General features: G+C 40.6%; 1 protein-coding gene across 4 annotated transcripts in view; it reads right to left on the bottom strand.

Annotated features, from left to right (window-relative positions):
* Nucleotides 1-578: 578 nt before the first annotated feature.
* SNAP25 (synaptosome associated protein 25) overlaps nt 579-23127 on the bottom strand; it is an 83815-nt gene continuing 61266 nt past the window's right edge. For 3 of the 4 annotated variants that reach the window (NM_001076246.1, XM_059892741.1, XM_059892742.1), the window contains 4 exon segments: nt 579-1868; nt 7154-7298; nt 9676-9801; nt 13402-13519. In NM_001076246.1, the coding sequence (NP_001069714.1) occupies nt 1800-1868; nt 7154-7298; nt 9676-9801; nt 13402-13519 (458 nt within the window). In that variant the 3' untranslated portion in view covers nt 579-1799. 4 annotated transcript variants of the gene reach the window in all.

Here is a 23127-nt window from a genome sequence, read left to right as displayed (position 1 = left end):
TCTTGTCTGGAGAATCCCATGGATGGAGGAGCCTGGCAGGCTGCAGTCCATGGGGTGGCAAAGAGTTGGACACGACTGAGCAACTAGCACTTTCACTTTCACACTGGATTATACGTTTTAAATGGGTGAATGTTATGATATGTCAATAAAGCTGTTAAATAAAGTGGAGGCAGCAGTGGTGGTGGTCGTGGTGGCCTCAGTTTGGTGGGGTGATACTGGAGAGAAGGAAGATGAGAGTTGATTGACACCTAATATACCTTAATCCATGTACAGCCAAGTCTGAGTACTACCGATTTTTCCTATGGATTTTTTTTTTTTTCTGTGCCTCCTGGTTGAATTACATTCCCCCCATGGCCAACACTGATCTCTACATAAGAATTTGTGAAACAGATTATAAAAATCATGCCACGTTTCAATGCCAATGGATCATGTGTAGAAGGGACACTTTTGCTTTTCCCACACGGTGTCCTTAGCACACAGAACTGACTTCTTAGGAGTGATGGGACTGTAGCCAGATTTCTTCTTCTCATGTGAGTACAAACTCAGACAGGGTCCATGAAGAAATTAAAGCAGACATCTGGGGTCTATAATTTTTAATAATTTTAAACTAGCTACAAAATGTCAATCACATCACAAACTGACAGAGGAGACAGGAGGAATTTAATATTACATGCCGTAATGATATTTATCTCATAGTTTATCTATATTTCATTCATTTACATTATTTTTTTTAAAGGTTTCTTTATCAGCTACTAAATATCTCAGCAATTTGGTGTGCATAGCTCTAGATTAAGCAACAGAGAATTGTACTGATAACAAACCACAGGGGAAATAGTGATTAGTAAGAGTCAGCCTTATAAAATTTACATCTCCACACTGTTTCACAGCAAGGTCGCTTTCTCCAAAACACAGTCTTCAAAAGCAGCAAACAAACTCTATATTACATCCATTGGACATAATTTCAGTCAAACGTATATTTTGCTGGAAATGATTGAATGGTGAGTATGTCAAACCCATCTTTTTTCAAAATTATTTTTTTTAAAAAAGGATGATTATGATTGATAAGTTTAAATATTGACAGAAAGAAGTGACACTACTGCAGTTTTGCTGGTATAACTTAATCTTGACAGTGTCTCAATACTGAGCATGCTTTGTTGTTGTTTTGCTGTTGCTGCTGTTGTTGTATGTGTGTTTTCTCATCAGTATGCTACTGTCATGGAAAGATTTTGTTTAAGTAGGAATCTAAAAATCTATTTAGTTCTCATGCATAAATGCATAAATCACATCACTTTGAGTGCAATGCCTGTTAGGTAATTCCACGTTGTCTAATCATGAAATCATAAAGACAGATGACAGCCATGAGAAACCAAAGACAGCAAATTTTGAGTTTCAGAGCCTGACACCCAAAGAAAGGACCGTGGCAGTAGCTCTGTGGAATGTCACAGTTTTACAAGAACAATACTGTGTACTGAAAGAATCAACAGCACATTGAGCATTCCTAATTTGTTATCATTCAGCAAACACCATTGAAAAGAGAAAAGGTAAAATGAAACCCAAGACATCTTACATAAAAAGTTAGAGCCACCAAATGACCACTATATATAGCCTTTGGAAAGAAGGAGACCCAGAAAAAACAGAAGACACGTAGTATCGTTGGGCTGATGGATGACACAAAACAACATTCACAATGGGGGCAGGTTGATGTGTGCATGTGTGCAGACCTACTAGGTAATACCATGAGAAAGCATGAAGGTGCTATCTTGCCCAACAGCATTTGGAAGAAGACACAGACGGGCCATTTAACCACTCCCCAGCATCTTTGTTGCACGTTGGTTGGCCTCATCAATTCTGGTTTTGTTGGAATCAGCCTAGAAAAGGGGGAAAGAAAAACAAAATTCAGTTTATCCATTAAAATTCTATTGGACCCCTTCAGAGTCCAGTTCAAATGCCTCCTATTGGGTGAAGGCATTTTGAAACTTTCCTTTTCATCAGAATGAACCATCCCTTCTTTTGTTTTCCCAGAACCACTGGCTGGACTTGAGCATGATCACAGAAGTTTGATCTCATGACTTAGTTCTCAAGACTGTTTTCCCTACCACAGAGTGTTCTTTGGAGGACAGAGACATATCATTTATCTTTCTCTTCTGGAACGACACCCAACGACTTCTATGGCAGACATTCACATCTGTTAAACTGAGTTGAATTCCTGCTATTTGTACAGTTACTAGCAGTGTCACTTTGGGCAGATTACTTAACATTTTGGGGCCTCAGCTTTCTGCACGGTAAGCTGGGGGCAGTAAAGAACACTGCTGGCGAGCACAGTACCACTACTAGGTCCTGCTCACTCAACTGGGACAACATCAAGATTGATATCAACACTGAGGGATATACTGTTGTTAGCTCCTATTTCCAACTGAGGAAACCAAGCAGAGAGGATTTAGGCAATTTGTCTAACGTCACAGCGCTAATAAATGGGGAAACCAGAGTCAGAAGGTCCGGAGTCAGAGTCCACACTATAATCACTGTTAGTCATCTTACTACTTAGGTTTGCTATGAGGATGAAATGAGTTGCTACACATAATGGTCTTAGAATAATGTTTTGCAGAAATGAAGTGCTCAATATATCTTATCTTACAACTACTTCTGTTGGGTGAAAACGTGGTTTGCTTTTGCAATATTTAAGATTTTTTAGTCCCATTTCTGAAGACTTACTCCTGTCAGCTTGATAACTGGCTTGTTTTAACAGAGACACACTTACTATCATTTTGTATTTTGACTGACTGCCTCACTGCTTGAGTTCTCTTTTGCTCTACATGCATCATGAAACCTAGGACTACTACCTGGATATACTGTTAAACGCCAGAAAATGAACTATTCCTAACATTACCGAAGAACATACGAGTCAGCAAGCAGAAGGGAAGACAAACGTTCCTTTGTGGCTGTTGTTTCTGCTCTATTGTGGTTGGTAATGTGGTCTGTCTCTCTCCAGCCTGGGAAGGGGCCAGGAAACTGAGAGGCAGGGCAGGGAAACTGGACTGGTTTATAGCAACAGTACTTATTCGCTGATTACTGCTTTCACATCAACAACTGTGCCTGGTGCTTTGTAATCTCCACCAAGTTGTGTCTTCTTTATCCAGTTTAGTTGTGAAATCCCAGGACACTAGAGTTACCACTATTCAAATAGAAATTTGCCAAGTGAAAGAAAAATATTTCTAGGCTGTTCATAGCTTTGAATTATCTGGCAATGGTTCCTTACCATCTGTTTGGATAGTTAAGAGTTGACTTCAAAACAGTTAAGGCAGAACACTAATTTTCCTTGATTGTTTGGATCTTTAGACTCGTAGTTTTGAAGTTTAGGCTTCTAATTTGGAAAATGGGTATTTCTCTCCAGTTTTCCTGAACGCTTTAGTATTCCCAAACGCTTTAGTATTCCCTCGTTAGCTACAAGTCCTATCAGAAATACTAACACTTTGATCCAAAGGAAAATCAGAAGCTCAGATCAATGTGAAATGTTCCTTAAGATTGGATTATGCTGATTATTTTTCCAGACTTAACTTTGAGAACTGCTCAAATAAGGAAAAGGCTTCCTTGGTGGCTCACAGGTTAAAGCGTCTGCCTGCAATGCGGGAGACCTGGGTTTGATCCCTGGGTTGGGAAGATCCCCTGGAGAAGGAAATGGCAACCCACTCCAGTATTCTTGCCTGGAGAATCCCATGGACAGAGGAGCCTGGTGGGCTACAGTCCACAGGGTCGCAAAGAGTCAGACATGACTGGGCACCAAATAAGGAAAAAACATACATTTAAAAACAGATAGCACTTCTGAAGGCAAACATTCTAGGATTTCTTGCATTATGAAGGCACTGGTGAGGCTTCATGTGATGGTACAAGAGAATGTTTTGAAGTAGAGCATAAGGCTACTCTTTGGATACACTCAAAGAATCTGGGAGGAGCTAGAACAGACGTATCGTCAATGAGCATCTGTGATGTCCACCTCAGTTCTTTCCGAAGCATATCAAAATTCCAGCCTATACAATATCTGACACCACAGGAGCCAAATCTTTATTATATTATATAACATATGTGCTTTTAGGAAAAAAATCCTGAGATAATCTTCTTTCACTTGTCTTCCTGGTATTTGGAGAATGCATCTGTGTTTACTCTTGTAAGACATATTTATACAATATATCCCATCTCTGTTTTCACATTTCTATTTAGAGAATCCTAAACTTGCTAATACACTCAAGATACATTACATGATTTGCCTTTGTGAGAAAACCTGATCCAAAAAACCAGTGGAAGAGGTAGAAGGGGCTGTTTAGCCCACGCTTCTGAACACTCTGGAAATCTTAACTCCAGACCATGGCAAGTAGCTTTTCGGGCACGACTCTGACTTCTGGAAGAGGATGTCTGTATCTTACACGACAGGCTGTTCTGATCCCGGGTTTGAGCTGTTCTCTTCTTATCTTTCCCCTGGAGAAGGAAATAGCAACCCACCCCAGTATCAGATGAGGAACCAGGTCGTGAAGCTGGTGAGCAGGAAAGCCTTGCTGGAACTCAAGATCTTAGCTTTCAAACGCCATGCTTCCATACTGATGGGAGACCGTGAGCAATGCTCAATCTTCAACTTTACTGTATTTAACAGTAAAGATGCGATGTGTGCATTGCATCTTGCACGGACAATTTTAAATCCAAGTTTGAACATTATTGTTTCCTTAGCAACAGTTCCCATAAAGACCTGACAGAAACTTGCCCCATTTTAATAGATTTCTAAAAGAATCATACAATTCCAGCCTTAGAAGACTGCCTATTTATAAATACCCTAAGTCAGAAAACAGGGTTTTCAAATGGACAAAGTAATTTCTTGACAGTCCATAGGAATGTACTGAAGACTGCATTATTTTGGATTCCCAAAACTTCACTACTAATTGAAGTGATGAGAAAGGATCATGATTGGTGGAGTTGGGTGAGGGTTGTTGTTTGGGTCATGAGAGAATATGGGAGAAATAGAAGATTCTCTTTAGTCCTACAGTATGATTTTAATCCTGGATATGCAGATCTTTGCACACCATTTTCTATGATCAGAAGTAAGAATTTGCAAAAGAAGGTAGAAGTCTACTAATAATCATGTAACATGTATCATTTGGGGCAATGCTGAATTGAAATGGGTTTTATCTCAATCATATCCACATTTTTATTTTGAGGAAAAAAAGGCTAGTTATTAGAAGGGAACTAGACCCCTGCCCCACTTCTTAAGCAATTCGTTATCCAAGGATGAGATAAACTATAATGGCTATTTCCTATCTACTTGCCTGACTTTTGATGAAACACTATAGCTACACAAGTCTTGGTTCTTGCAGTAAACTGGGCCCAGAATGAAAACTTTCCCCTAAAGAATAGACCTAGAGATGTGAAGTGGTAGATTAAGATGCCACCTGCCTTTCCAGGAAAACTGCTTGCTTAAAGCCCAGCTCTGTCAATAAAGACTTGACCCCTCTTTCTTAGTAGAAGTTCTCTCTCTAGGACTCTAATTGAATTAGAGATATTTTATCTCCCTACATCTGTGAGTCAATTGGGTCCTTGGATAGAAAAATGGCTACTTTTCCTTTTTTTTTTTCCCCCGAATCATTTTCCTATTGGAAGGTGGTTCAGCAATTATTTCTTAGTTCATTTTTCTGGGCCATAATGGGTTAGATCCATTTCTGTTGGCTCCAGGGCTTTTTGAAACTCTCAATATTGTTCTAAAAATCTATTGATTTACACAGCTTAAAAGCTTTAGCACATCAAAGGCTCTTACCAACAATAAGCATGACTTGTGAAGTAAGCAAAGCACAGGTATTTTGTCAACTACACTGACATTTGTGTAGCTCAATATTGATTAGGCAAAATATTATGCAGTCAAATATCTTTATAAAGTGCATAGAACACAATAGGGCAAAACGCTCCCTTTAAGTCTACTCATTCCTTTCTTAAGTCAGTGGAGGATGCTCAGATCCCAAGAAACAGAGTATTTAGTCTTACGATTCAAGAGAGCACAAAAACTGCCCTTCGACCCCCAACCAAAGTGGAATGAGTTGTTGAAAAGAAACTCAGGGTTTCAGGCTCAAAACTTCAATATCTTCCAAGGAATAAACTCACATCATACAAGATTAGCTAAGTAGAATTGATTATAGATGCACAGTTACCATTAAACTCATAATTTGCCTATTTCTCCCTGTTGGCACTTGGATATCTTGAGAATATAAATAATATTTAGGAGTCTACTGATTAGGGAGGGGATGGAACACAAAGACAGAGACTGTATCAGATTTGCATAGTGTAGAATATCAGGTGTGGGTGCCCCAAATCTTTTTATAAAAGCTTTCCAGTGCTTCTTTCTGTTCCTTCCTAATCTGAAGCCCCCAACCCTATCTTTTTCCACTTGACTGTCTCTACTCTTTCTGACACTAGGCGGCTCAGTCTTAGTGTGACATCTGGTGTCCTTATATGAACTCAATTTCATTAGATTATGTTGCCTACTTCGAGATCTGGACATGTGCACTTTTGAACTGGAAATGGAATCTGGGCCTTTTTGAACTATCATTTGAGCTTCCGCACTTAGAGAATCAAAGCTCGTATTCATCTTCTGGCAAACCTAAAATAACTGTTCTTCCCTCCATTTCCTGATTCTATTCCTACATCATCTCTGACAAGCTCTTAACCAACCTTCAAGACTCAATTCAAATTCATCTTTTTGGGTGAGATTTTCCCATCCCCTGACCCTTGAAATCTTTCCCCATCTAACCTGACTTAGCATCTGATGTGCAACTTTCTTGACAAATTATTTTCCTTTGGATGCTCACTGCCTCCCATAGGCTATGAGTTTCTTGGCAGTGGAGATGGTGTCTTTCTCATCTTAATATGTCCTTTGATGCCTAGCACAATGCCTATAGTAAAGGTGGCCCTGAGGAATATCTGCTAGATTAAATTCTACCTTATTATTTATTTATCTGTTGCTGTATTTCTGTCTCGGAAAATTAAGGGGAAGATGTCTATCTACCAGGGCCTGAATCCAAAGTCACGGTTTGAGGGTCTTGTTAAGCCATTCACGCTTCCTTGGTGGTTATTTCAGAGAAGGTGATAAGCAGCAGAAACCTGCTGACTGCCCCGTGCTCACCTTCTCCATGATCCTGTCGATCTGGCGGTTCTGTGTATCAATCTCATTGCCCATATCCAGGGCCATATGACGGAGGTTTCCAATGATGCCGCTCACCTGCTCCAGGTTTTCATCCATTTCATTTTCTCGGGCATCATTTGTTACCCTGGGCATCAAAGAAGAGGTTTTAGAAGGTAAGAAAAACTCAAATGCCCAGGACCCAAAGCTTAGGGAAAATCTATTGATCTCCAGGTATCAATCCGATCCTTTTTAAATCTCTGTTCTCTATGAGAACATTTTAGCTTGTGTAGATAGGAAAATAATTTGTAAATGCATTATTGAACACTTAAATTTCTACTTTTAAAGACGGCATATTGAGCAGATTAATATATCACTTCTCTCAATTCTACCAACACCTCATTTCCTCCCTTTATGACTATCCCAATTTTCATGTTTTGAGGCTAAAATCATTTTAGTTGGGAGGATTCCAGGTTAGAGAATGAAGGTGGAACCAGTTAGAAACTGTACTTTTCTTTGTGAAATGTCAATCAAAATCTCCAAGACTCAAATTTATAAGGAAAGAAAAGCTATTGTACTAAGTGAGAGAGTTTCTCCACTCATCTACTTCTCCACTTGGGACAAACATTAATGGGAAGAGTAATGAGAATAACAGTCTGCCCCTTAATCCTATTTGCTCCCAAGAACTCCAAAGGGAACTACTTTTTCAAGACGATTTTTACTTGCTCAGGTTTCGATGCTATGTGGTTTTTTGTGACATTGTGAGTAGGTGATTTCAAGGAAGAAAACCGTGATAAAATATTGTTTCAGCCTATGTAGGGAGGAAGGAATTGGCTCTCAAAATGCCTTCCCCAAAGGGAGTTCCCATTTTTTTCATAACTCAGCTTGAAAGTTAAGAAGGCACTTTTTTTTTTCCTTAAAAAAACTTCTAATTGCAATTTATTTACATATCATTTTTATTAATAGCTACTATATAGCCACAGTTCACCCCCTGCACTGTATGGATCCATGCACTGCTCAATCTGTCTTTAAGAAAGAACTCATTGTTTTAAAAAAGAAAGAACTCATCGCCCAGTTGTAAGGAGTGTGATTAGCTGACAGCTTCTCATTGTTCATTCCTTTAGGTCTGCTTTGAGCTGAGGTCTTGTTCTCAAGGTGGCCCCAGGCAATGACGAAGCAAGACTTTTTACAAAGACTTAGTCATTTCTACCTACCGTGGAATTCCTCCAATGAGCAACTTTGCTGTGGAGTTCCCAATGAGTTGGTAGATTGCTTGCCAGCTCTGCCTGATGGTCTGACAGCTCTTTCCCAGTCTTACTTCCCCCTTTCCCTCCCCAATGTTGCTCTCTAATAAACCTTTTGCACTCTCTCTCATTCTTGGCACCTGCTTTTGACCCAGCTAATGGACATGGGCACATACCACACTAACTTTATTGTAAATGGTAGTACTACTTATTTCAGAATGTCTGGGTTTTTCCTCCTACAGATGGCGATGGGCTAAAATTTGCTCACAGGGGTTAAAACCCATCCCTCATGGTAAATCCCAATGTAGACTGCTCCTCTAGGGTTTTTAAAGCAATCTAGGCCAGATAAAGTTAAAGGGGAACTTCCCAGGTTTCATATGTAGAAAAGAAGTTTACATAAATGATCGTCAGCAGCTATGACTTACTTCTGGTTCCATAGTTCTCAGCCTTCTATTCATATTAAAATCTGAGGGGCTCTAAAAACTACTGACACCTGGATTTCACTTCTAGAGATTCTGATTCTGATACAGTCAGTATGGAGTAAGCCCAGGCATCTCAACCTCTGCCCACAGCTATAATTACTGTTGGGCTCCGGTCACAGTTCTCTCCTGTCCCTTTAGTATCCTTCCTGCCATTGCTAGTTCATAGATGTTTCACCATTCCTTATTATTGACCCTGCCCGCATCTCTGTACATAATCTCATAAATTCTGTCCAATCAAAGTCATGGAGTGAAACATTGTTTACTGCACACTGATGCTGGATGTGGTCATGTGGCTGGCTTTGTCCAGTGAAATGTGGGCAAAGGCCTGACAAGTGCTTGCACGTGGGAGCCTACCCTTTGGTGCTGTCACCACCACACAAGAACCATGGGCTTGCCTGGGGAGAGGTCGCATAGAAGAGAAGGGACGCCTCATACCCACGGCCCCAGCCAGTCACCAGACAAGGAAGCACTGCTGTCTTAGATCATCTTGCACCCACTTGCATGTAATGAGCAAGCCCAGGAGATGCTCTCAGAAGACCTGCTCAGTCAACACAGAGATTCAGAAGTTAAAAAAAAAAAATGGTGTTTTTTTTTCTTTTTTTTTGGTGGCACCACTCGACTTGTGGGCTCTTAGTTCTCTGAGCAGGGATTGAACCCAGAGCATGATGGTGAAGGCACCGAGTCCTAACCATTGGACTGCCAGGGAACTTCCCAGTGTTGTTTTAAGACCCACTCAGGTTGGAGTGGTTTGTCACTCAAAAGTAGGCAACTGCTATAGTGCCAGCTGCACAAGGCTCACCTGCGGATGAAGCCACCACTGATGGCCATCTGCTCCCGTTCATCAACCACGCGAGCAGGCTGGCTGGCCACAACTCCATCCTGATTATTGCCCCAGGCTTTTTTGTAAGCATCACTTGATTTAAGCCTATGCAAAAAAGAGGGTGAGTGACGAGCAAAAGGGGCGGCGCATCAAGCTCACAACAATCATTACCTCTTCAAGCTCAGAACCGAACCAAGCGAATGAGTTTTAATTCGAGGCATTAGAGAATACCGATATATCATAATCCAGACCCAAACAGTTGGCCACCACCAAGCCTCAGCTACTAAGGATTTCATTTTAGTTAGTTTAGTTGGATTTAAGACAAGGATTAACGTAGTTGGAGGACATTCAGTTCTATTTCAATGACATGGTTATATTTGGAGACACAAAACACAGAAAAAAACATACTGGCAGACAGACACAAAACAAGACTGCCAAGTAGAGTGTGTCTATCACACCACAGCAACACACTGTCATCAAGAAAAACATCCTGGACCAAGTTTTTACACACCATCATGCAAAGATTCCCGTTTTAATTGTTTTCCCCCAATGCATGTGCAGAACCAAGCATTCTCACTCTGCATGGAGAACATACAGGATTGGTGGTTGGCCAAGGGTGATGGTCTTTGAGTTGCCTCTAGAGTGATTTGAATTAGATAATATATCGGTACTTCCAAACAGTCACCATACATCCAGAGTCGATGTACAAACCTTTGTCCACAGAGACAAAAAGTAAAAGAGGCATAGTGAAATGAATGCAGGAAAATAGAAGAGAGAACAAGCCATCTAGCACCAAAAAGGGAAATCCCTCTACATCTTCTTCATGCACCAGCTACAGGCATGAGTAGAAAGTGAAGCATTCTCATTTAAGCCAAACTACTCCAGAAGTTGACCATTCTCAAAAAAGGCAGTAGCAGGACAGTAATAGCCTTCATGAGGATTTGAAACGCAGGTTCAATAGCTTCTTTGTTGGACTGAGGGACAGGACGGGAGTGGTTATAGCTGCCTACTTCAAACTATCCTGGGATGTGGTAGGGGAAAGTGGTATGGAACTGGTGTGGTCTCTGTGGGCCATATTTCACTGAGCTGCCTTGGAGAGAGACTTAAAATCCAGGCATACCTATTGTGCCCAATAGACACGTGTGCAGCATATTTTGGTGGGTGTGTTGTAACTGAGCAATCAAAGATGTTTTTATGTTCTTTGCATAGTAGAAGCCACATGCTTTTTAGTCCAAGAACAGAACTTCTTTTGGTCCTGTTTTCACATTTTCTATTCTCTATTATACGACACCAGAATTTAACCTTTTTTTTTTTTTTTCCTGGAGGACCATAGCCATCTATTAAAACTGGCACTAAGACTAATATTTGAATATTAGGGACCAAGAAACCCCAGCGACAAATTGGAAAATTGTACAGATGGAAATTCAGCAACTCCCACATCTAATGTATAATGCCATAGCCTTCAAGCAGTCAGAATTCACTGCTCTAAAGAGCCAGGGCCACTTAGTGGGACAGGATCCAAAAATGAATTTAATAGAGTTTAGAGTATGGCTTTGTTTTTGTTATTTTCCAAATCCCCATCCCCTCCCTCCTTACATTAACAGAAGTTATATGGACCTTGTGATGCTTTCTGCTATGTAAAATGTCTTGTGTACCATCTTTGGCAGTCAAGGGAGTGGGAAAGTTTGCGTTTCTGAACGAAGGCAAATCACTGCACCCACAATGCTGCACATAGACTCACATAACTGCGGGACATCTACCATAGTCCCTCGAAACATGCCGAGACAGGGCGAAGCCCCCAGAGAGTGCAGGGCGCCACCAGCCACTGTGCTGTGACACATGGTTTTTAAAGCATTATTTACACACAATAGGGAACACTTCAGTCAAGCTTTGAAGCTCAGTTAGGGTCTCTTGTGTAATAAGGAATTAGTGCCAACTAGTACGTGGAATTCCCAGGGGTCGTGATTTCATCTGAGCATTAGAATCTGTCACAGGGAGGGAGGGGGGCCTGCCTCCACCCTTTGTCCACACAGTTGGTGGATGGGGAAAATGTATCTATGAAATTCATCACAAAATAGGTAGACATCTCACCTGGGGGCAAGTGGCCACTGAAAATGATGAACAGTTAAATCTTGACTAACTGGAATGCTATTTTGGTGAATTATAGGACTTTCCTAACACAGTGGGCCATGGAGGTAAATTTAGTATCAAGAGTGATGGCTGACTCTCTGTTAGACTCTTGAGCCACTTTCCTGCCTTAGAGTCTTAGGGCAGGGAACATGATCAAAGCATTCCTTGGTTTTGGTTTCTCTTGATATGTCTGTTTGCCTTTCCTCTGCAGCTCAGCTTTCATTGCTTGGTCCGCTTGGATGTGGAACTTACAGAATGAAGACTGAGCGAGAGAATGCAAACTGCCTAGACTGACCTTTAAGAGAAATGCTGTTAAATCCCTGATGGGATTTTCCCCTTTGTTTATTTGCCTCTTTTTGCTAAAAGTCAAAACGAACACAAATATAAATATACTTGAAGGTTAAAGTTAGCTAGATTCCAGTTAATCAGGTTTTACTGTAGATCATTCTTAAAAAAACAAAAAAACAAAAAAAACACTTAAATTTATTTGTAAATTGAGCCCCTCCCCTCCTAAACAGGAAGTGGGATATTTTAAATCAGCCTCAAAGTTTAAAGGATGTGAATGGTCATATAATCAGCTAGAAATGACATCGATTTCTATTCTAAAAGCTAGGATCAGGAGAGCTTTTAGAAAAAGGCTTCTGTTCAAAGGGAAGTAGGAGGGGTGAGGGGAATCGGGTAATGGGTTTAATTTTCCAAATGCATGTTGGACAATCCGCTCATGCATTTTTTTTTTTTTTTTCCACTGCTAGTCAAATAAGACTACCTTCCAGAACACTAATTTTCAGGTTCCTTCTGTTGCAAACCTTTATAACCACATGTCACATTTCTGCTACATTCCAAAAAAGCATTGCAGAACCTTAACAGTTGAATGTTTTGTGATGTTGTGCATGCAAAATCTACACATTTCAACATTTCGGCCAGTGTACGGGAGATCTTCCAAAAGGAAGAATTGGAGAGGGATGGGTCCAATTTGCTAAGGCGTGAGCACTTCTTGCTGAAGGACTCTTTGCCTCTGCGTTGGGTGCAGCTGCGGCATCTATGTTCTAACCGCTGACCAGATTTGGTAACTGGTGGGCAGTTGAAAGGGTGAATCTCTGTCTTACTCTCTAACTTATGGAATGCTTGTTTGGGCCAAATTACCTGTTACTTTTGCTTCTGAAAAATCAAACCTTGATACATATGTGTATCTCAACTTCCAAACTTACCCCCAGTCTTTTCTAAATCTGCAATTTTGGTTTTTGGGATTTAGAGAACATAAAATTCCCTGGGTGGTGCCTCTTTCTTGAGGTTAGTCTCTGTCTTGAGGTACACTTTCTGGAAAATGTTGAAACGTTCATCAATAAAAGTTGCTGACAGTGAAGCTTTCACTGTAGTATGCCTGATTTTTAATGCATCAACAGTTTACTCCCACTAATATCATCTATGCTATGAGATGAATGCATTAGAGACGGTATTGATCTGTTCTGCATGCCACATACTCATCCTGCCTTTGCACCCAGCAGGAATGAGCTTGTCAAGGCTTGGAGATGGGCCTTGGGAAATCAAAGCTTCAGGCAGGCAGGCAGCACCTACTTGTTACAGGGACACACACAAAGCCCGCAGAATTTTCCTAGATCCGTCAAATTCTTTTCTGCTTCTTTCATGTCCTTATTGATTTGGTCCATCCCTTCCTCAATGCGTTCCAGTTGTTCTGATTAAACACAAGTATTTTATCCCCACAGAATGAAGCGGATGGAAAAGGACAAAGAAAAAAAAGACAAAACTTCAGACATTCACTTTGACATTAAAAAAAAAGAAAGAAAGAAAGAAAACTGGACGCCACAGATTAGAGCTGGTACCCAGTACCTACTTGTTACAAGGACATATGAAAAGGCCACAGCATTTCCCTAAATCTTTTAAATTTTTCTCAGCTTCCTTCATGTCTTGGTTGATATGGTTCATGCCTTCTTCAACACGATCGAGTTGTTCTGGTTAGGACAAAGGGATGACAGTGTGGAATGAATTTTTTGGGGGTTTTCAACAGAACATGAGAAATGAAATGGAATTTGAAAAAGAGGGAGAGCTATTACAATGCATTGTCTGAGGAGATGCATTGCTAGAATTGGCTGTCGATGCCCTATGCAGCCAGGGATGGAAGAAAATGTTAAGTGATGCTCATATAGTTTACAGTTCAGACATGATGGGGTGGGGTAGGTAAGCCTGCTTGATTCTGAATGTCCAGGAAAACAGCACAGCGTATTCACTTACTCAGACACCAGTGAAACCCAAGAGAAAGAAAATAGGGTGTTAGTTTATGTTTTAGGCATTCAAATGCAATGGTACTAGAGAAAGTGTCTGCTTCAACTTTAAAACACCTCTTTCTTTTGGTTTTTAGCATCCCCAACCAGCTAAGGATAGAAAATAATCCACTTTCTCCTTTGGGAAAAATAACAACTATAGTGATAATTAGCAGTAGGTACCATATCTTTTTTTCCCCCTAGGAATGGCTGTCTAGCCAAAGGCAGGCCATAGGCAGTTTTTGGTTTTTAATATTCAATTCATAGAAGCTGTAAGAAAAGCAATATCAGCACAGCAACATTACAGGTACTGGACCATTAAATTCCTGGAGAAAGGCAATGGATTGGAACATGAAACAGTACTAAGTCATCACTGCCAGGAAAGCTGACCTTAGACAGTATCTTAAGACATAGACTGATGGCCATAAAAACAAATCATACTTCTAGGTTGCCAGGGTTACACTCATCAACTTGATTAATTTTTCAAAAGTGGTGTCATTAAACTGAGTAAACTATAAGTTCCATGAAGTGATTTTTAAAACAGCTTTTATGACTTTTCAGCTTTTCAGGTAGCTCAGTGGCAAAGAATCTGCCTGCCATTGCAGGAGATGAGGGTTCTATCTCTCGGTCGGGAAGATCCCTGGAGGAGGAAATGGCAACCCATTCCAGTATTCTTGCCTGAAAAATCCCATGGACAGAGGAGCCTGGTGGGCTATAGTACATGGGGTCACAAAGAGTCACACACGGCATAGCGGCATAGGGACTGAGCACATAAGACCATTAAGGCAGCAGTGGGATGTCCTGGCCGGCTATTTACAAAACCTTCACACTTCAATTCCTCTTTTCAACTGTATTTTCATGCATGCATGCCTATACCTCTGGGAAGAAAGACATGATTAGAATAAAACTGGTATAAAAAAACTTCCCTGTATAAAAGGGCATAAATAATTACTTAAAAACAATTTCACATTAAATTGTCATTCCAAACTGGAGAGACTGCTTGTCCATTTGGAAAATAAGAAGCTGTAGCTGTTGTGTTGTCTTTTGTGGGGCTAAGGAACAGAATTCAGCTTATTAGGAATCTGCTGTCTCTGCTCTGCTTTTCAAGAGACAGGGGAAAACAGAATGTTTATCTAGTATGTGATAGCCACAGGAAATAACAGTGTAGTGCTGGCAAACTTTGCTGAATAAATATAGGTATAGTCATATCTTTAAGAAAATTCTTGAAGGGGCTAAAAAAATGGATGGCTGACAACTCTTTACATTCCAGAGAATTCAGTACTTTTCCAAACACTTCATTTCAGTTTCCTTAAGGAATGCAATAAATTAGTCTATAGATCAAAATAACTATCAAATGAGAGATTGGTTTGGGGAAGTGGAGCCCAGTATCTTCAAAACAAGAAGCACATTAAGAACAGACAGAATAGGGATGACAACCCCATTTGAGGAACTGCTAAGGGCTTCCTGGAGAGCTGATCTGAGATGGGATTGAAGCACATATCTGGGTTCAGTTCAGTTCAGCCACTCAGTGGTGTCTGACTCTTTGTGACCCCATGGACTGCAGTATGCCAGGCTTCCCTGTTCATCACCAGGTTCCGGAGCTTACTCAAACTTATGTCCATACATTCGGTGATGCCATCCAACCATCTCATCCTCTGTTGTCCCCTTTTCCTCCTGCCTTCAATCTTTCCCAGCATCAGGGTCTTTTCAAATGAGTCAGTTCTTTGCATCAGGTGGCCAAAGTACTGGAGTTTCAGCTTCGGCATCAGTCCTTCCAATGAATATTCAGGACTGATTTCCTTTAGGAGGGACTGGTTGGATCTCCTTGCAGTCCGAGGGACCCTTAAGAGTCTTCTCCAACACCAGTTCAAAAGCATCAATTCTTCGGCGCTCAACTTTCGTTATAGTCCAACTTTCACATCCATACATGACTACTGGAAAAACCATAGCTTTGACTAGACGGACCTTTGTCAGCAAAGTAATGTCTCCACTTTTTAATCTGCTGTGTAGGTTGGTCATAGCTTTTCTTCCAAGAGAAAGCGTCTTTTAATTTCATGGCTGCAGTCACCATCTGCAGTGATTTTGCAGCCTCCCAAAATAAAGTCTGTCACTGTTTCCATTCTTTCCCCATCTATTTGCCATGAAGTGATGGGATTGGATGCCATGATCTTCATTTTTTGAATGTTGAATTTTAAGCCAACTTTTGCACTCTCCTCTTTGACTTTCATCAAGAGGCTCTTTAGCTCTTCTTTGCTTTCTGCCATAAGGGTGGTGTCATCTGTGTATCTGAGGTTATTGATATTTCTCCAGGCAATTTTGATTCCAGGTTGTGCTTGATCCAGCCAGGCATTTTGCATGATGTACTCTGCATATAAGTTGAATAAGCAGGGTGACAATATACAGCCTTGACATACTCCTTTCCTGATTTGGAACCAGTCTGTTGTTCCTGTCCAGTTTAACTGTTGCTTCTTGACCTGCATACAGATTTCTCAGAGGGAAGGTCAGGTGGTTCAGTATTCCCATCTCTTTCAGAATTTTCCACAGTTTGTTGTGATCCACACAGTCAAAGGCTTTGGCATAGTTAATAAAGCAGAAGTAGATGTTTTTCTGGAAGTCTTTTGCTTTTTTGATGGTTCAGTGGATGTTGGCCATCTGATCTCTAGTTCCTCTGCTTTTTCTAAATCCAGCTTGCACATCTGGAAGTTCATGGTTCACATACTGCTGAAGCCTGGCTTGGAGAATTTTGAGCATTACTTTGCTAGCGTGTGAGATGAGTGCAATTGTGCAGTAGTTTGAGCATTCTTTGGCACTGACTTTCTTTGGGATTTTGGAATGAAAGCTGACCTTGTCCAGTCCTGTGGCCACTGCTGAGTTTTCCAGATTTGCTGGCATACTGAGTGCAGCACTTTCACAGCATCATCTTTAGGATCTGAAATAGCTCAGCTGGAATTCCATTACCTCCACTAGCTTTGTTCTAGTGATGGTTCCTAAGGCCCACTTGACTTCGGACTCCAGGATGTCTGGCTCAAGGTGAGTGATCACACCTTCGTGGTCATCTGGGTCATGAAGATCTTTTTTGTACAGTTCTTGTGTGTATTCTTGCCACCTCTTCTTAATTTCTTCTGCTTCTGTTAGGTCCCTACCATTTCTGTCCTTTATTGAGCCCATCTTTGCATGAAATGTTCCCTTTGTCTCTCTAATTTTCTTGAAGAGAGCTTTAGTCTTTCCCATTCTATTGTTTTCCTCTATTTCTTTGCATTGATCACTGAGGAAGGTCTTCTTATCTCTCCTTGCTATTCTTTGAAACTCTGCATTCAAATGGGTATATCTTTCCTTTTCTCATTTGCCTTTTTGCTTCTGTCCTTTTCTCAACTATTTGTAAGGTCTCCTCACAGACATTTTGCCTTTTTGAATTTCTTTTTCTTGGGGATGGTCTTGATCACTGCCTCTTGTACAATATCATGAACCTCCGTCCATGTTCTTCAGGCACTTTGTCTATCAGATCTAATCCCTTGAATCTATTTGTCACTTCCACTGTATAATTGTAAACGATTTGATTTAGGTCATACCTGAATGGTAGGGAAAACCATTGTTTTCCCTACTTTCTTCAATGTAAGTCTGAATTTGGCAATAAGGAGTTCATAATCTGAGCCACAGTCAGCTTCCAGTCTTGTTTTTGCTGACTGTATAGAGCTTCTCCATCTTTGGCTGCAAAGAATATAATCAATCTGATTTCGGTGTTGACCATCTGGTGATGTCCATGTGTAGAGTCTTCTCTTGTGTTGTTGGAAGAAGGTGTTCGCTATGACCAGTGTGTTCTCTTGGGAAAACTCTGTTAGCCTTTGCCCTGCTTTGTTTTGTACTCCAAGGTCAAATTTGCCTGTTACTCCAGCTATCTCTTGACTTCCTACTTTTGCACTCTAGGCACATACAATGAAAAGGATATCTTTTTGGGGTGTTAGCTCTAGAAGGTCTTGTAGGTCTTCATAGAACCATTCAACTTCAGTTTCTTCAGCATTACTGGTAGAGGCACAGACTTGGATTACCGTGATATTGAATGGTTTCCTTGGAAATGAACAGAGATCATTTTGTCATTTTTGAGATTGCATTCAAGTACAGTATTTCAGACTCTTTTGTTGACCATGATGGCTACTCCATTTCTTCTAAGGTATTCCTGCCTGTAGTAGTAGATATAACGGTCATCTGAGTTAAATTCACTCATTCCAGTCCATTTTAGTTGGCTGATTCCTAGAATGTAGACATTCACTCTTGCCATCTCCTGTTTGACCACTTCTAATTTCCCTTGATTCATAGACCTAACATTCCAGGTTCCTATGCAATATTGCTCTTTACAGCATTGGAATTTACTTCCATCAACAGTCCCATCCACAATTGGTATTGCTTTTGCTTTGACTCCATCTCTTCATTCTTTCTGGAGTTATTTCTCCACTGTAGTGTATTAGGCACCTACCGACCTGGGGAGTTCATCTTTCAGTGTCCTATCTTTCTGCCTTTTCATACTGTTCACAGGGGCTCTCAAGGCAGGACTACTGGGGTGGTGTGCCACTCCCTCCCCCAGTGGACCACGTTTCGTCAGACCTCTCCACCATTCTCCATCCGTCTTGGGTGGCCCCACTCGGCATGGCTCATTACCACCTGCAGGTGTCTGGGGGAAGATGAAAGTGGTTCCTGCAGTAAGACTTTGCCTCCTAGAATTATGAAAGTAAAGGTTTCTTTTGATGTGTTCACTGTGGGTGGCATTGATTGTAAAGAATGATTTGAAATACTTGTTTCTACATTGCTTCAAAAATCTGAAGCCTCTCAAGTTCATTTGAGTGATCTTGCCTGAATCTTAGTTGCTCTCATTGAACTTGTGAGAGACTAGCAGAGCATCCCTCCTCTGGGGGCGCTCCACCTCCACCAGCCTTCTGGCTTGCTCTGGAACTCCACATTCTCCCCACTGGACAGGACAAGGTTCCTGAAAGTCTGCCCTTACCAGAGAGGAGCCGAAATGGCCCAGCAGAGTGCTTGAAACCAAGAGGACTGTGGGCAGGTAGGCCCATATTCCCCTATCTGGGTAGAGAGGGCAAATATGCTGGGCTCGACCAATAAGCTGACACATGCACAGGTTATGGCATGCGGACATACATTCAGGTGTTTGCCCTTCCTGAGGAATTTCTCAAGTTAGTATTTTCAGCAAAATATAGAAGCCCCACTCACTGTGTCTGCAGGGATTAGAAAATAACATAAATAAAAGCAAATTGGTACACAAGTGTTAGATTTCTGAACCAGAGAATCCAAATGAAAACATACAAACAGGCAGAGTCAAATCCCTATTTCTGAGAGTGGGCTTCTGCCATGGGTTGCAGCTTGTACAGCAAAGATCATAGCAAAGTAGAATTCTGGAACTCTTTCAGAACAGTTGATTCTGAAAACTATTTTATATTTTCCAATATTGGCTGAATGTATCATTATACACAATGTAAGTCAAATCCTGAAAAAGCATCATGGAACAATTTTGTCACAGATATTCTAATGATAACATTCTTTCCCTTTTCTTGTCCCCTCTTAGAATGTGAATGTTATGAAGTCAGGGACTTTTGTCTGTTTTCTTCAGTGCCATGGCACATAGTAGGTACCCCAAATAATATCAATCTTTAGAGTGTAATCAAGTTATGTTTGCGAATATGTTTGGACTATAGGGACTTCACAGCACTTCAATGATTTCTGTGAAGATATTTCTCAGGAAATGCTTGAAAGCAATCAATATCCTCATTCCATTCTGACATGGATAACAACATCTGAGAGACTGATGCAATGCAGTATTCAGGCTTGACTGCTCCTTACTTCCCTAAACTTACTTTCTGACTGTTCTCTGTTTACTCTTGGAGACTGGGAGGGAAATAACGTTTTGGACTGGGGAGGTGTTCCAGTACATCACACTATATGTTGGGGCAAGAAATTGTTCTTTCTTATTTCTGCCATGATATTTGGATGACTGGTTATTTGTGATGGATCCACCAATGGCAGGATGCTTAGGGATCTAAGTTTAGATATCATTTCTACTAATAGCTCAGTTGGTAATGAATCCACCTGCAATGCAGGAGACCCTGGTTTGATTCCTGGGTCGGGAAGACCTGCTGGAGAAGGGATAGACTACCCATTGCAGTATTCTTGGGCTTCCCTTGTGGCTCACCTGGTGAAGGATCCACCTACAATGAGATAGACCTAGGTTCCATCCCTGGGTTGGGAAGATCCCCTGGAGAGGGAAAGGCTATCCACTCCAGTATTCTGGCCTGGAGAACTCCATGGACTGTATAGTCCATGGGGTCACAAAGAATCAGACATGACTGAGTGACTTTTACTTTCTATTAATATTACTTAAGTAAAGCAGCATGGGGCCATTAGAATCCTCAATCTAATAAGAAAAAAAATAGAAGAATAGCAAGACCCAATGTATAAGCCTTCATGAGTGTATCCAGTTACACATGCTGAGTATATGATCTTAATTTTCCTGTGCACTGATGAACATATGGTAATTAATTTAAATAAATTTAAATAGTCACTTGACTAGTGGCTACCATATAGGACAATAGCAGCTTTAGTCATTCATAAGAGAGATTGGTGAGGGGACTTTAACAAGAGGGATGTTTTCACAAATGCTCTCTTGTAGGGCCATGAACCATTTAGAAATGTTGGCAGACCCTCTGGATGATGGTTTACTGTGCCTTTACTCTGCCAGGCAGTGGCCAAAGATTTCACTGTCTAGTTTGGAGTTTTTCCCATTGGATTTTCCCAAGAGCCACATTTTCAGCATCTAAACAAACATACAACCCAGTAAAAACCAACAAAGGGGACAAGAGATATGGAAGTGAAAGTTTAAATCATCCCACATTAGAGGTAAGGGTATATCGGGGGATTTCTTTCGTAGAACAGAAAAATCCCAGGATGCAGTACATTTCCAGGGCCAGCTGTCATGCTCAGTGTTCCATGGCCTCCTGATACCTGAGTATAAAACAAGAATCCCATAAGGAATTTCTGAGTTCAAGCATTTAGCAGGGCAACCTGGAATGGCTCTTTAGGAGGATGACTGTTTCTTGAGACTTCTATGCAGCTGAAGGGTAGAAGCAGTCAACACTTTCGGTGTTCAGGCAAAGATAAAATTAGTAGAGCATAAATTGGAGAGAAATTTTAAAGCAGTTACTAATCTAAACAACTAAACACAGCATATACAGCATTCAAATGCATTTACAATGGCAGAGAAGATAGTTGTTGACTCATTTAAAAAGATCCTAATCTCTTCTTACAGTATAAATGGAACATATACCACTTAAGATCAGGCAGAAGCCACCTACTTTTGAAGGTTTACAGTTGTGTGTTTCTCTTCAATATCAATTATCCATCATGCATCTGGTAAAACCCACGTTATCCTAGGAAATATGTTCAGCCGAGAATTTAGCTGTGTGGCCATAACTGAAATGTCTTAGCTGAGAACATGAACTGTCTTGCAGGGAATATCTGCACTCTTGGTTTGTTTCTCTGAGAATAATATAAAGATATTCTTGGGACTCACTTATGTTTAAGAATAATTTATTTTTGCATTTGTTTGGAGATTTTGGCAAATTTTGTCTCGATTTTCTTCATCAAAGTACAATGTAATTTGCAACTCAATATCTTACTTTTTTTTAACTTCAGATTTTATGTATTATTTTTCATGTCTTTATGTCAAAGCTTTATAGTTAGGGGTAAAATGGCATTATCCTTTTTTTCTATTGCAATGCTTCTTTTCTAGTCCTTTCATATGCAAATCATTAACTAAAGAGAGTTAATAAGGTAGAACTCTATATTTCTTTTTGAGTGTATATGTATCAATTTAGCACTGGAAATGAAGTACCACTCTTCTATATGGGCACATGTTGCCTAATTAAATACAATTTTTAAAAAACGCAATGACAGTGCATCCTGAATTTCAAAGTCTGGGACGTTGTTATACAGATCAAGTCAGCAAGTCTTAAAATTTATAGCAAATTCATTTGAGGAATTCTGAAGACTGCTATAGTTATTGTAATCCCTTCAAAATACAACTCTACTAGACTTAATTATTTTTGTATTAATTTTGTAATTTATATTTTTTTAAATGAGAGGGCAAGTGTTGGGATTGATGTTCATTGTTTTTTTTAAAAGAACTTTTCTCTCGATTTTAAAAAACTGGTTAGTTAGTGTATGTTTATTGAAAAATTTTAATACAAATAAATAATCTAGAAACAAATGTCTTTACTGACAGCCATGAGGGTATACTCAGATCTCCTTCCAAGAGGGCCTCTTTAGTTAGTTGACACCTCCAGCTGTCGCACGTCTATGATCTCCCATATTTACATGGAGGCCACGCCCACTCTGGGATGCTCCTAGCCAATGACTGAGCATGACTTATTAGCCTGGAGGCAATCCTGCCCAGCATGGTGTTGCCCCGCTGGGTAGTCTTTGCTCCTGGGCTGCACATCAGTCTGGCTGAGACTTTCTCAGAGCAGCATTGCAGTATGAGATTCCTACCCAAGCCTCCATCCACCCTCTCCCCTCTCAAAAGTGTCAGGCCCACATCACAAAAGGCTCTCCCTGCCTACTCCTGCTTGTCTCCTCTTCACCAATGTATTTCTAATTGATTCCTAGCAGTTGTTTCTCAGAGGACCCCTAAGAGTAGTTCAGTCCCTCGCAGTCCCTGCCCCAACTCCTCAGAGGTCAGTAAATAAAGATTTATATTATATATTGCAATGGTTGCAGACACTTTATGCAGAATTTCTTTTACGGCCATACCATAATTAATGTGGTTGGCCTCTTCATTGCCGGACACTTAGGTTGTATCCAGTTTTGCAGTATTATAGGTAAGGCATGTATATTTTTCTTCACAGATTTGTCAATGAATATCTGCAGCATCTAATTCTAGGAGTGAAATATCTTGGTTGAAAGATGGGCGCACATCAAAATGTGTGTATATTATCAAATTACTCTTAAATGTTTGTATCAA

Source organism: Bos taurus, chromosome 13, assembly GCF_002263795.3.
Source record: "Bos taurus isolate L1 Dominette 01449 registration number 42190680 breed Hereford chromosome 13, ARS-UCD2.0, whole genome shotgun sequence".
Classification (NCBI taxonomy): Eukaryota; Metazoa; Chordata; class Mammalia; order Artiodactyla; family Bovidae; genus Bos; species Bos taurus.
Note: the sequence above shows the minus strand (reverse complement) of the source record. Positions and strands in the feature narration are given on the sequence as shown.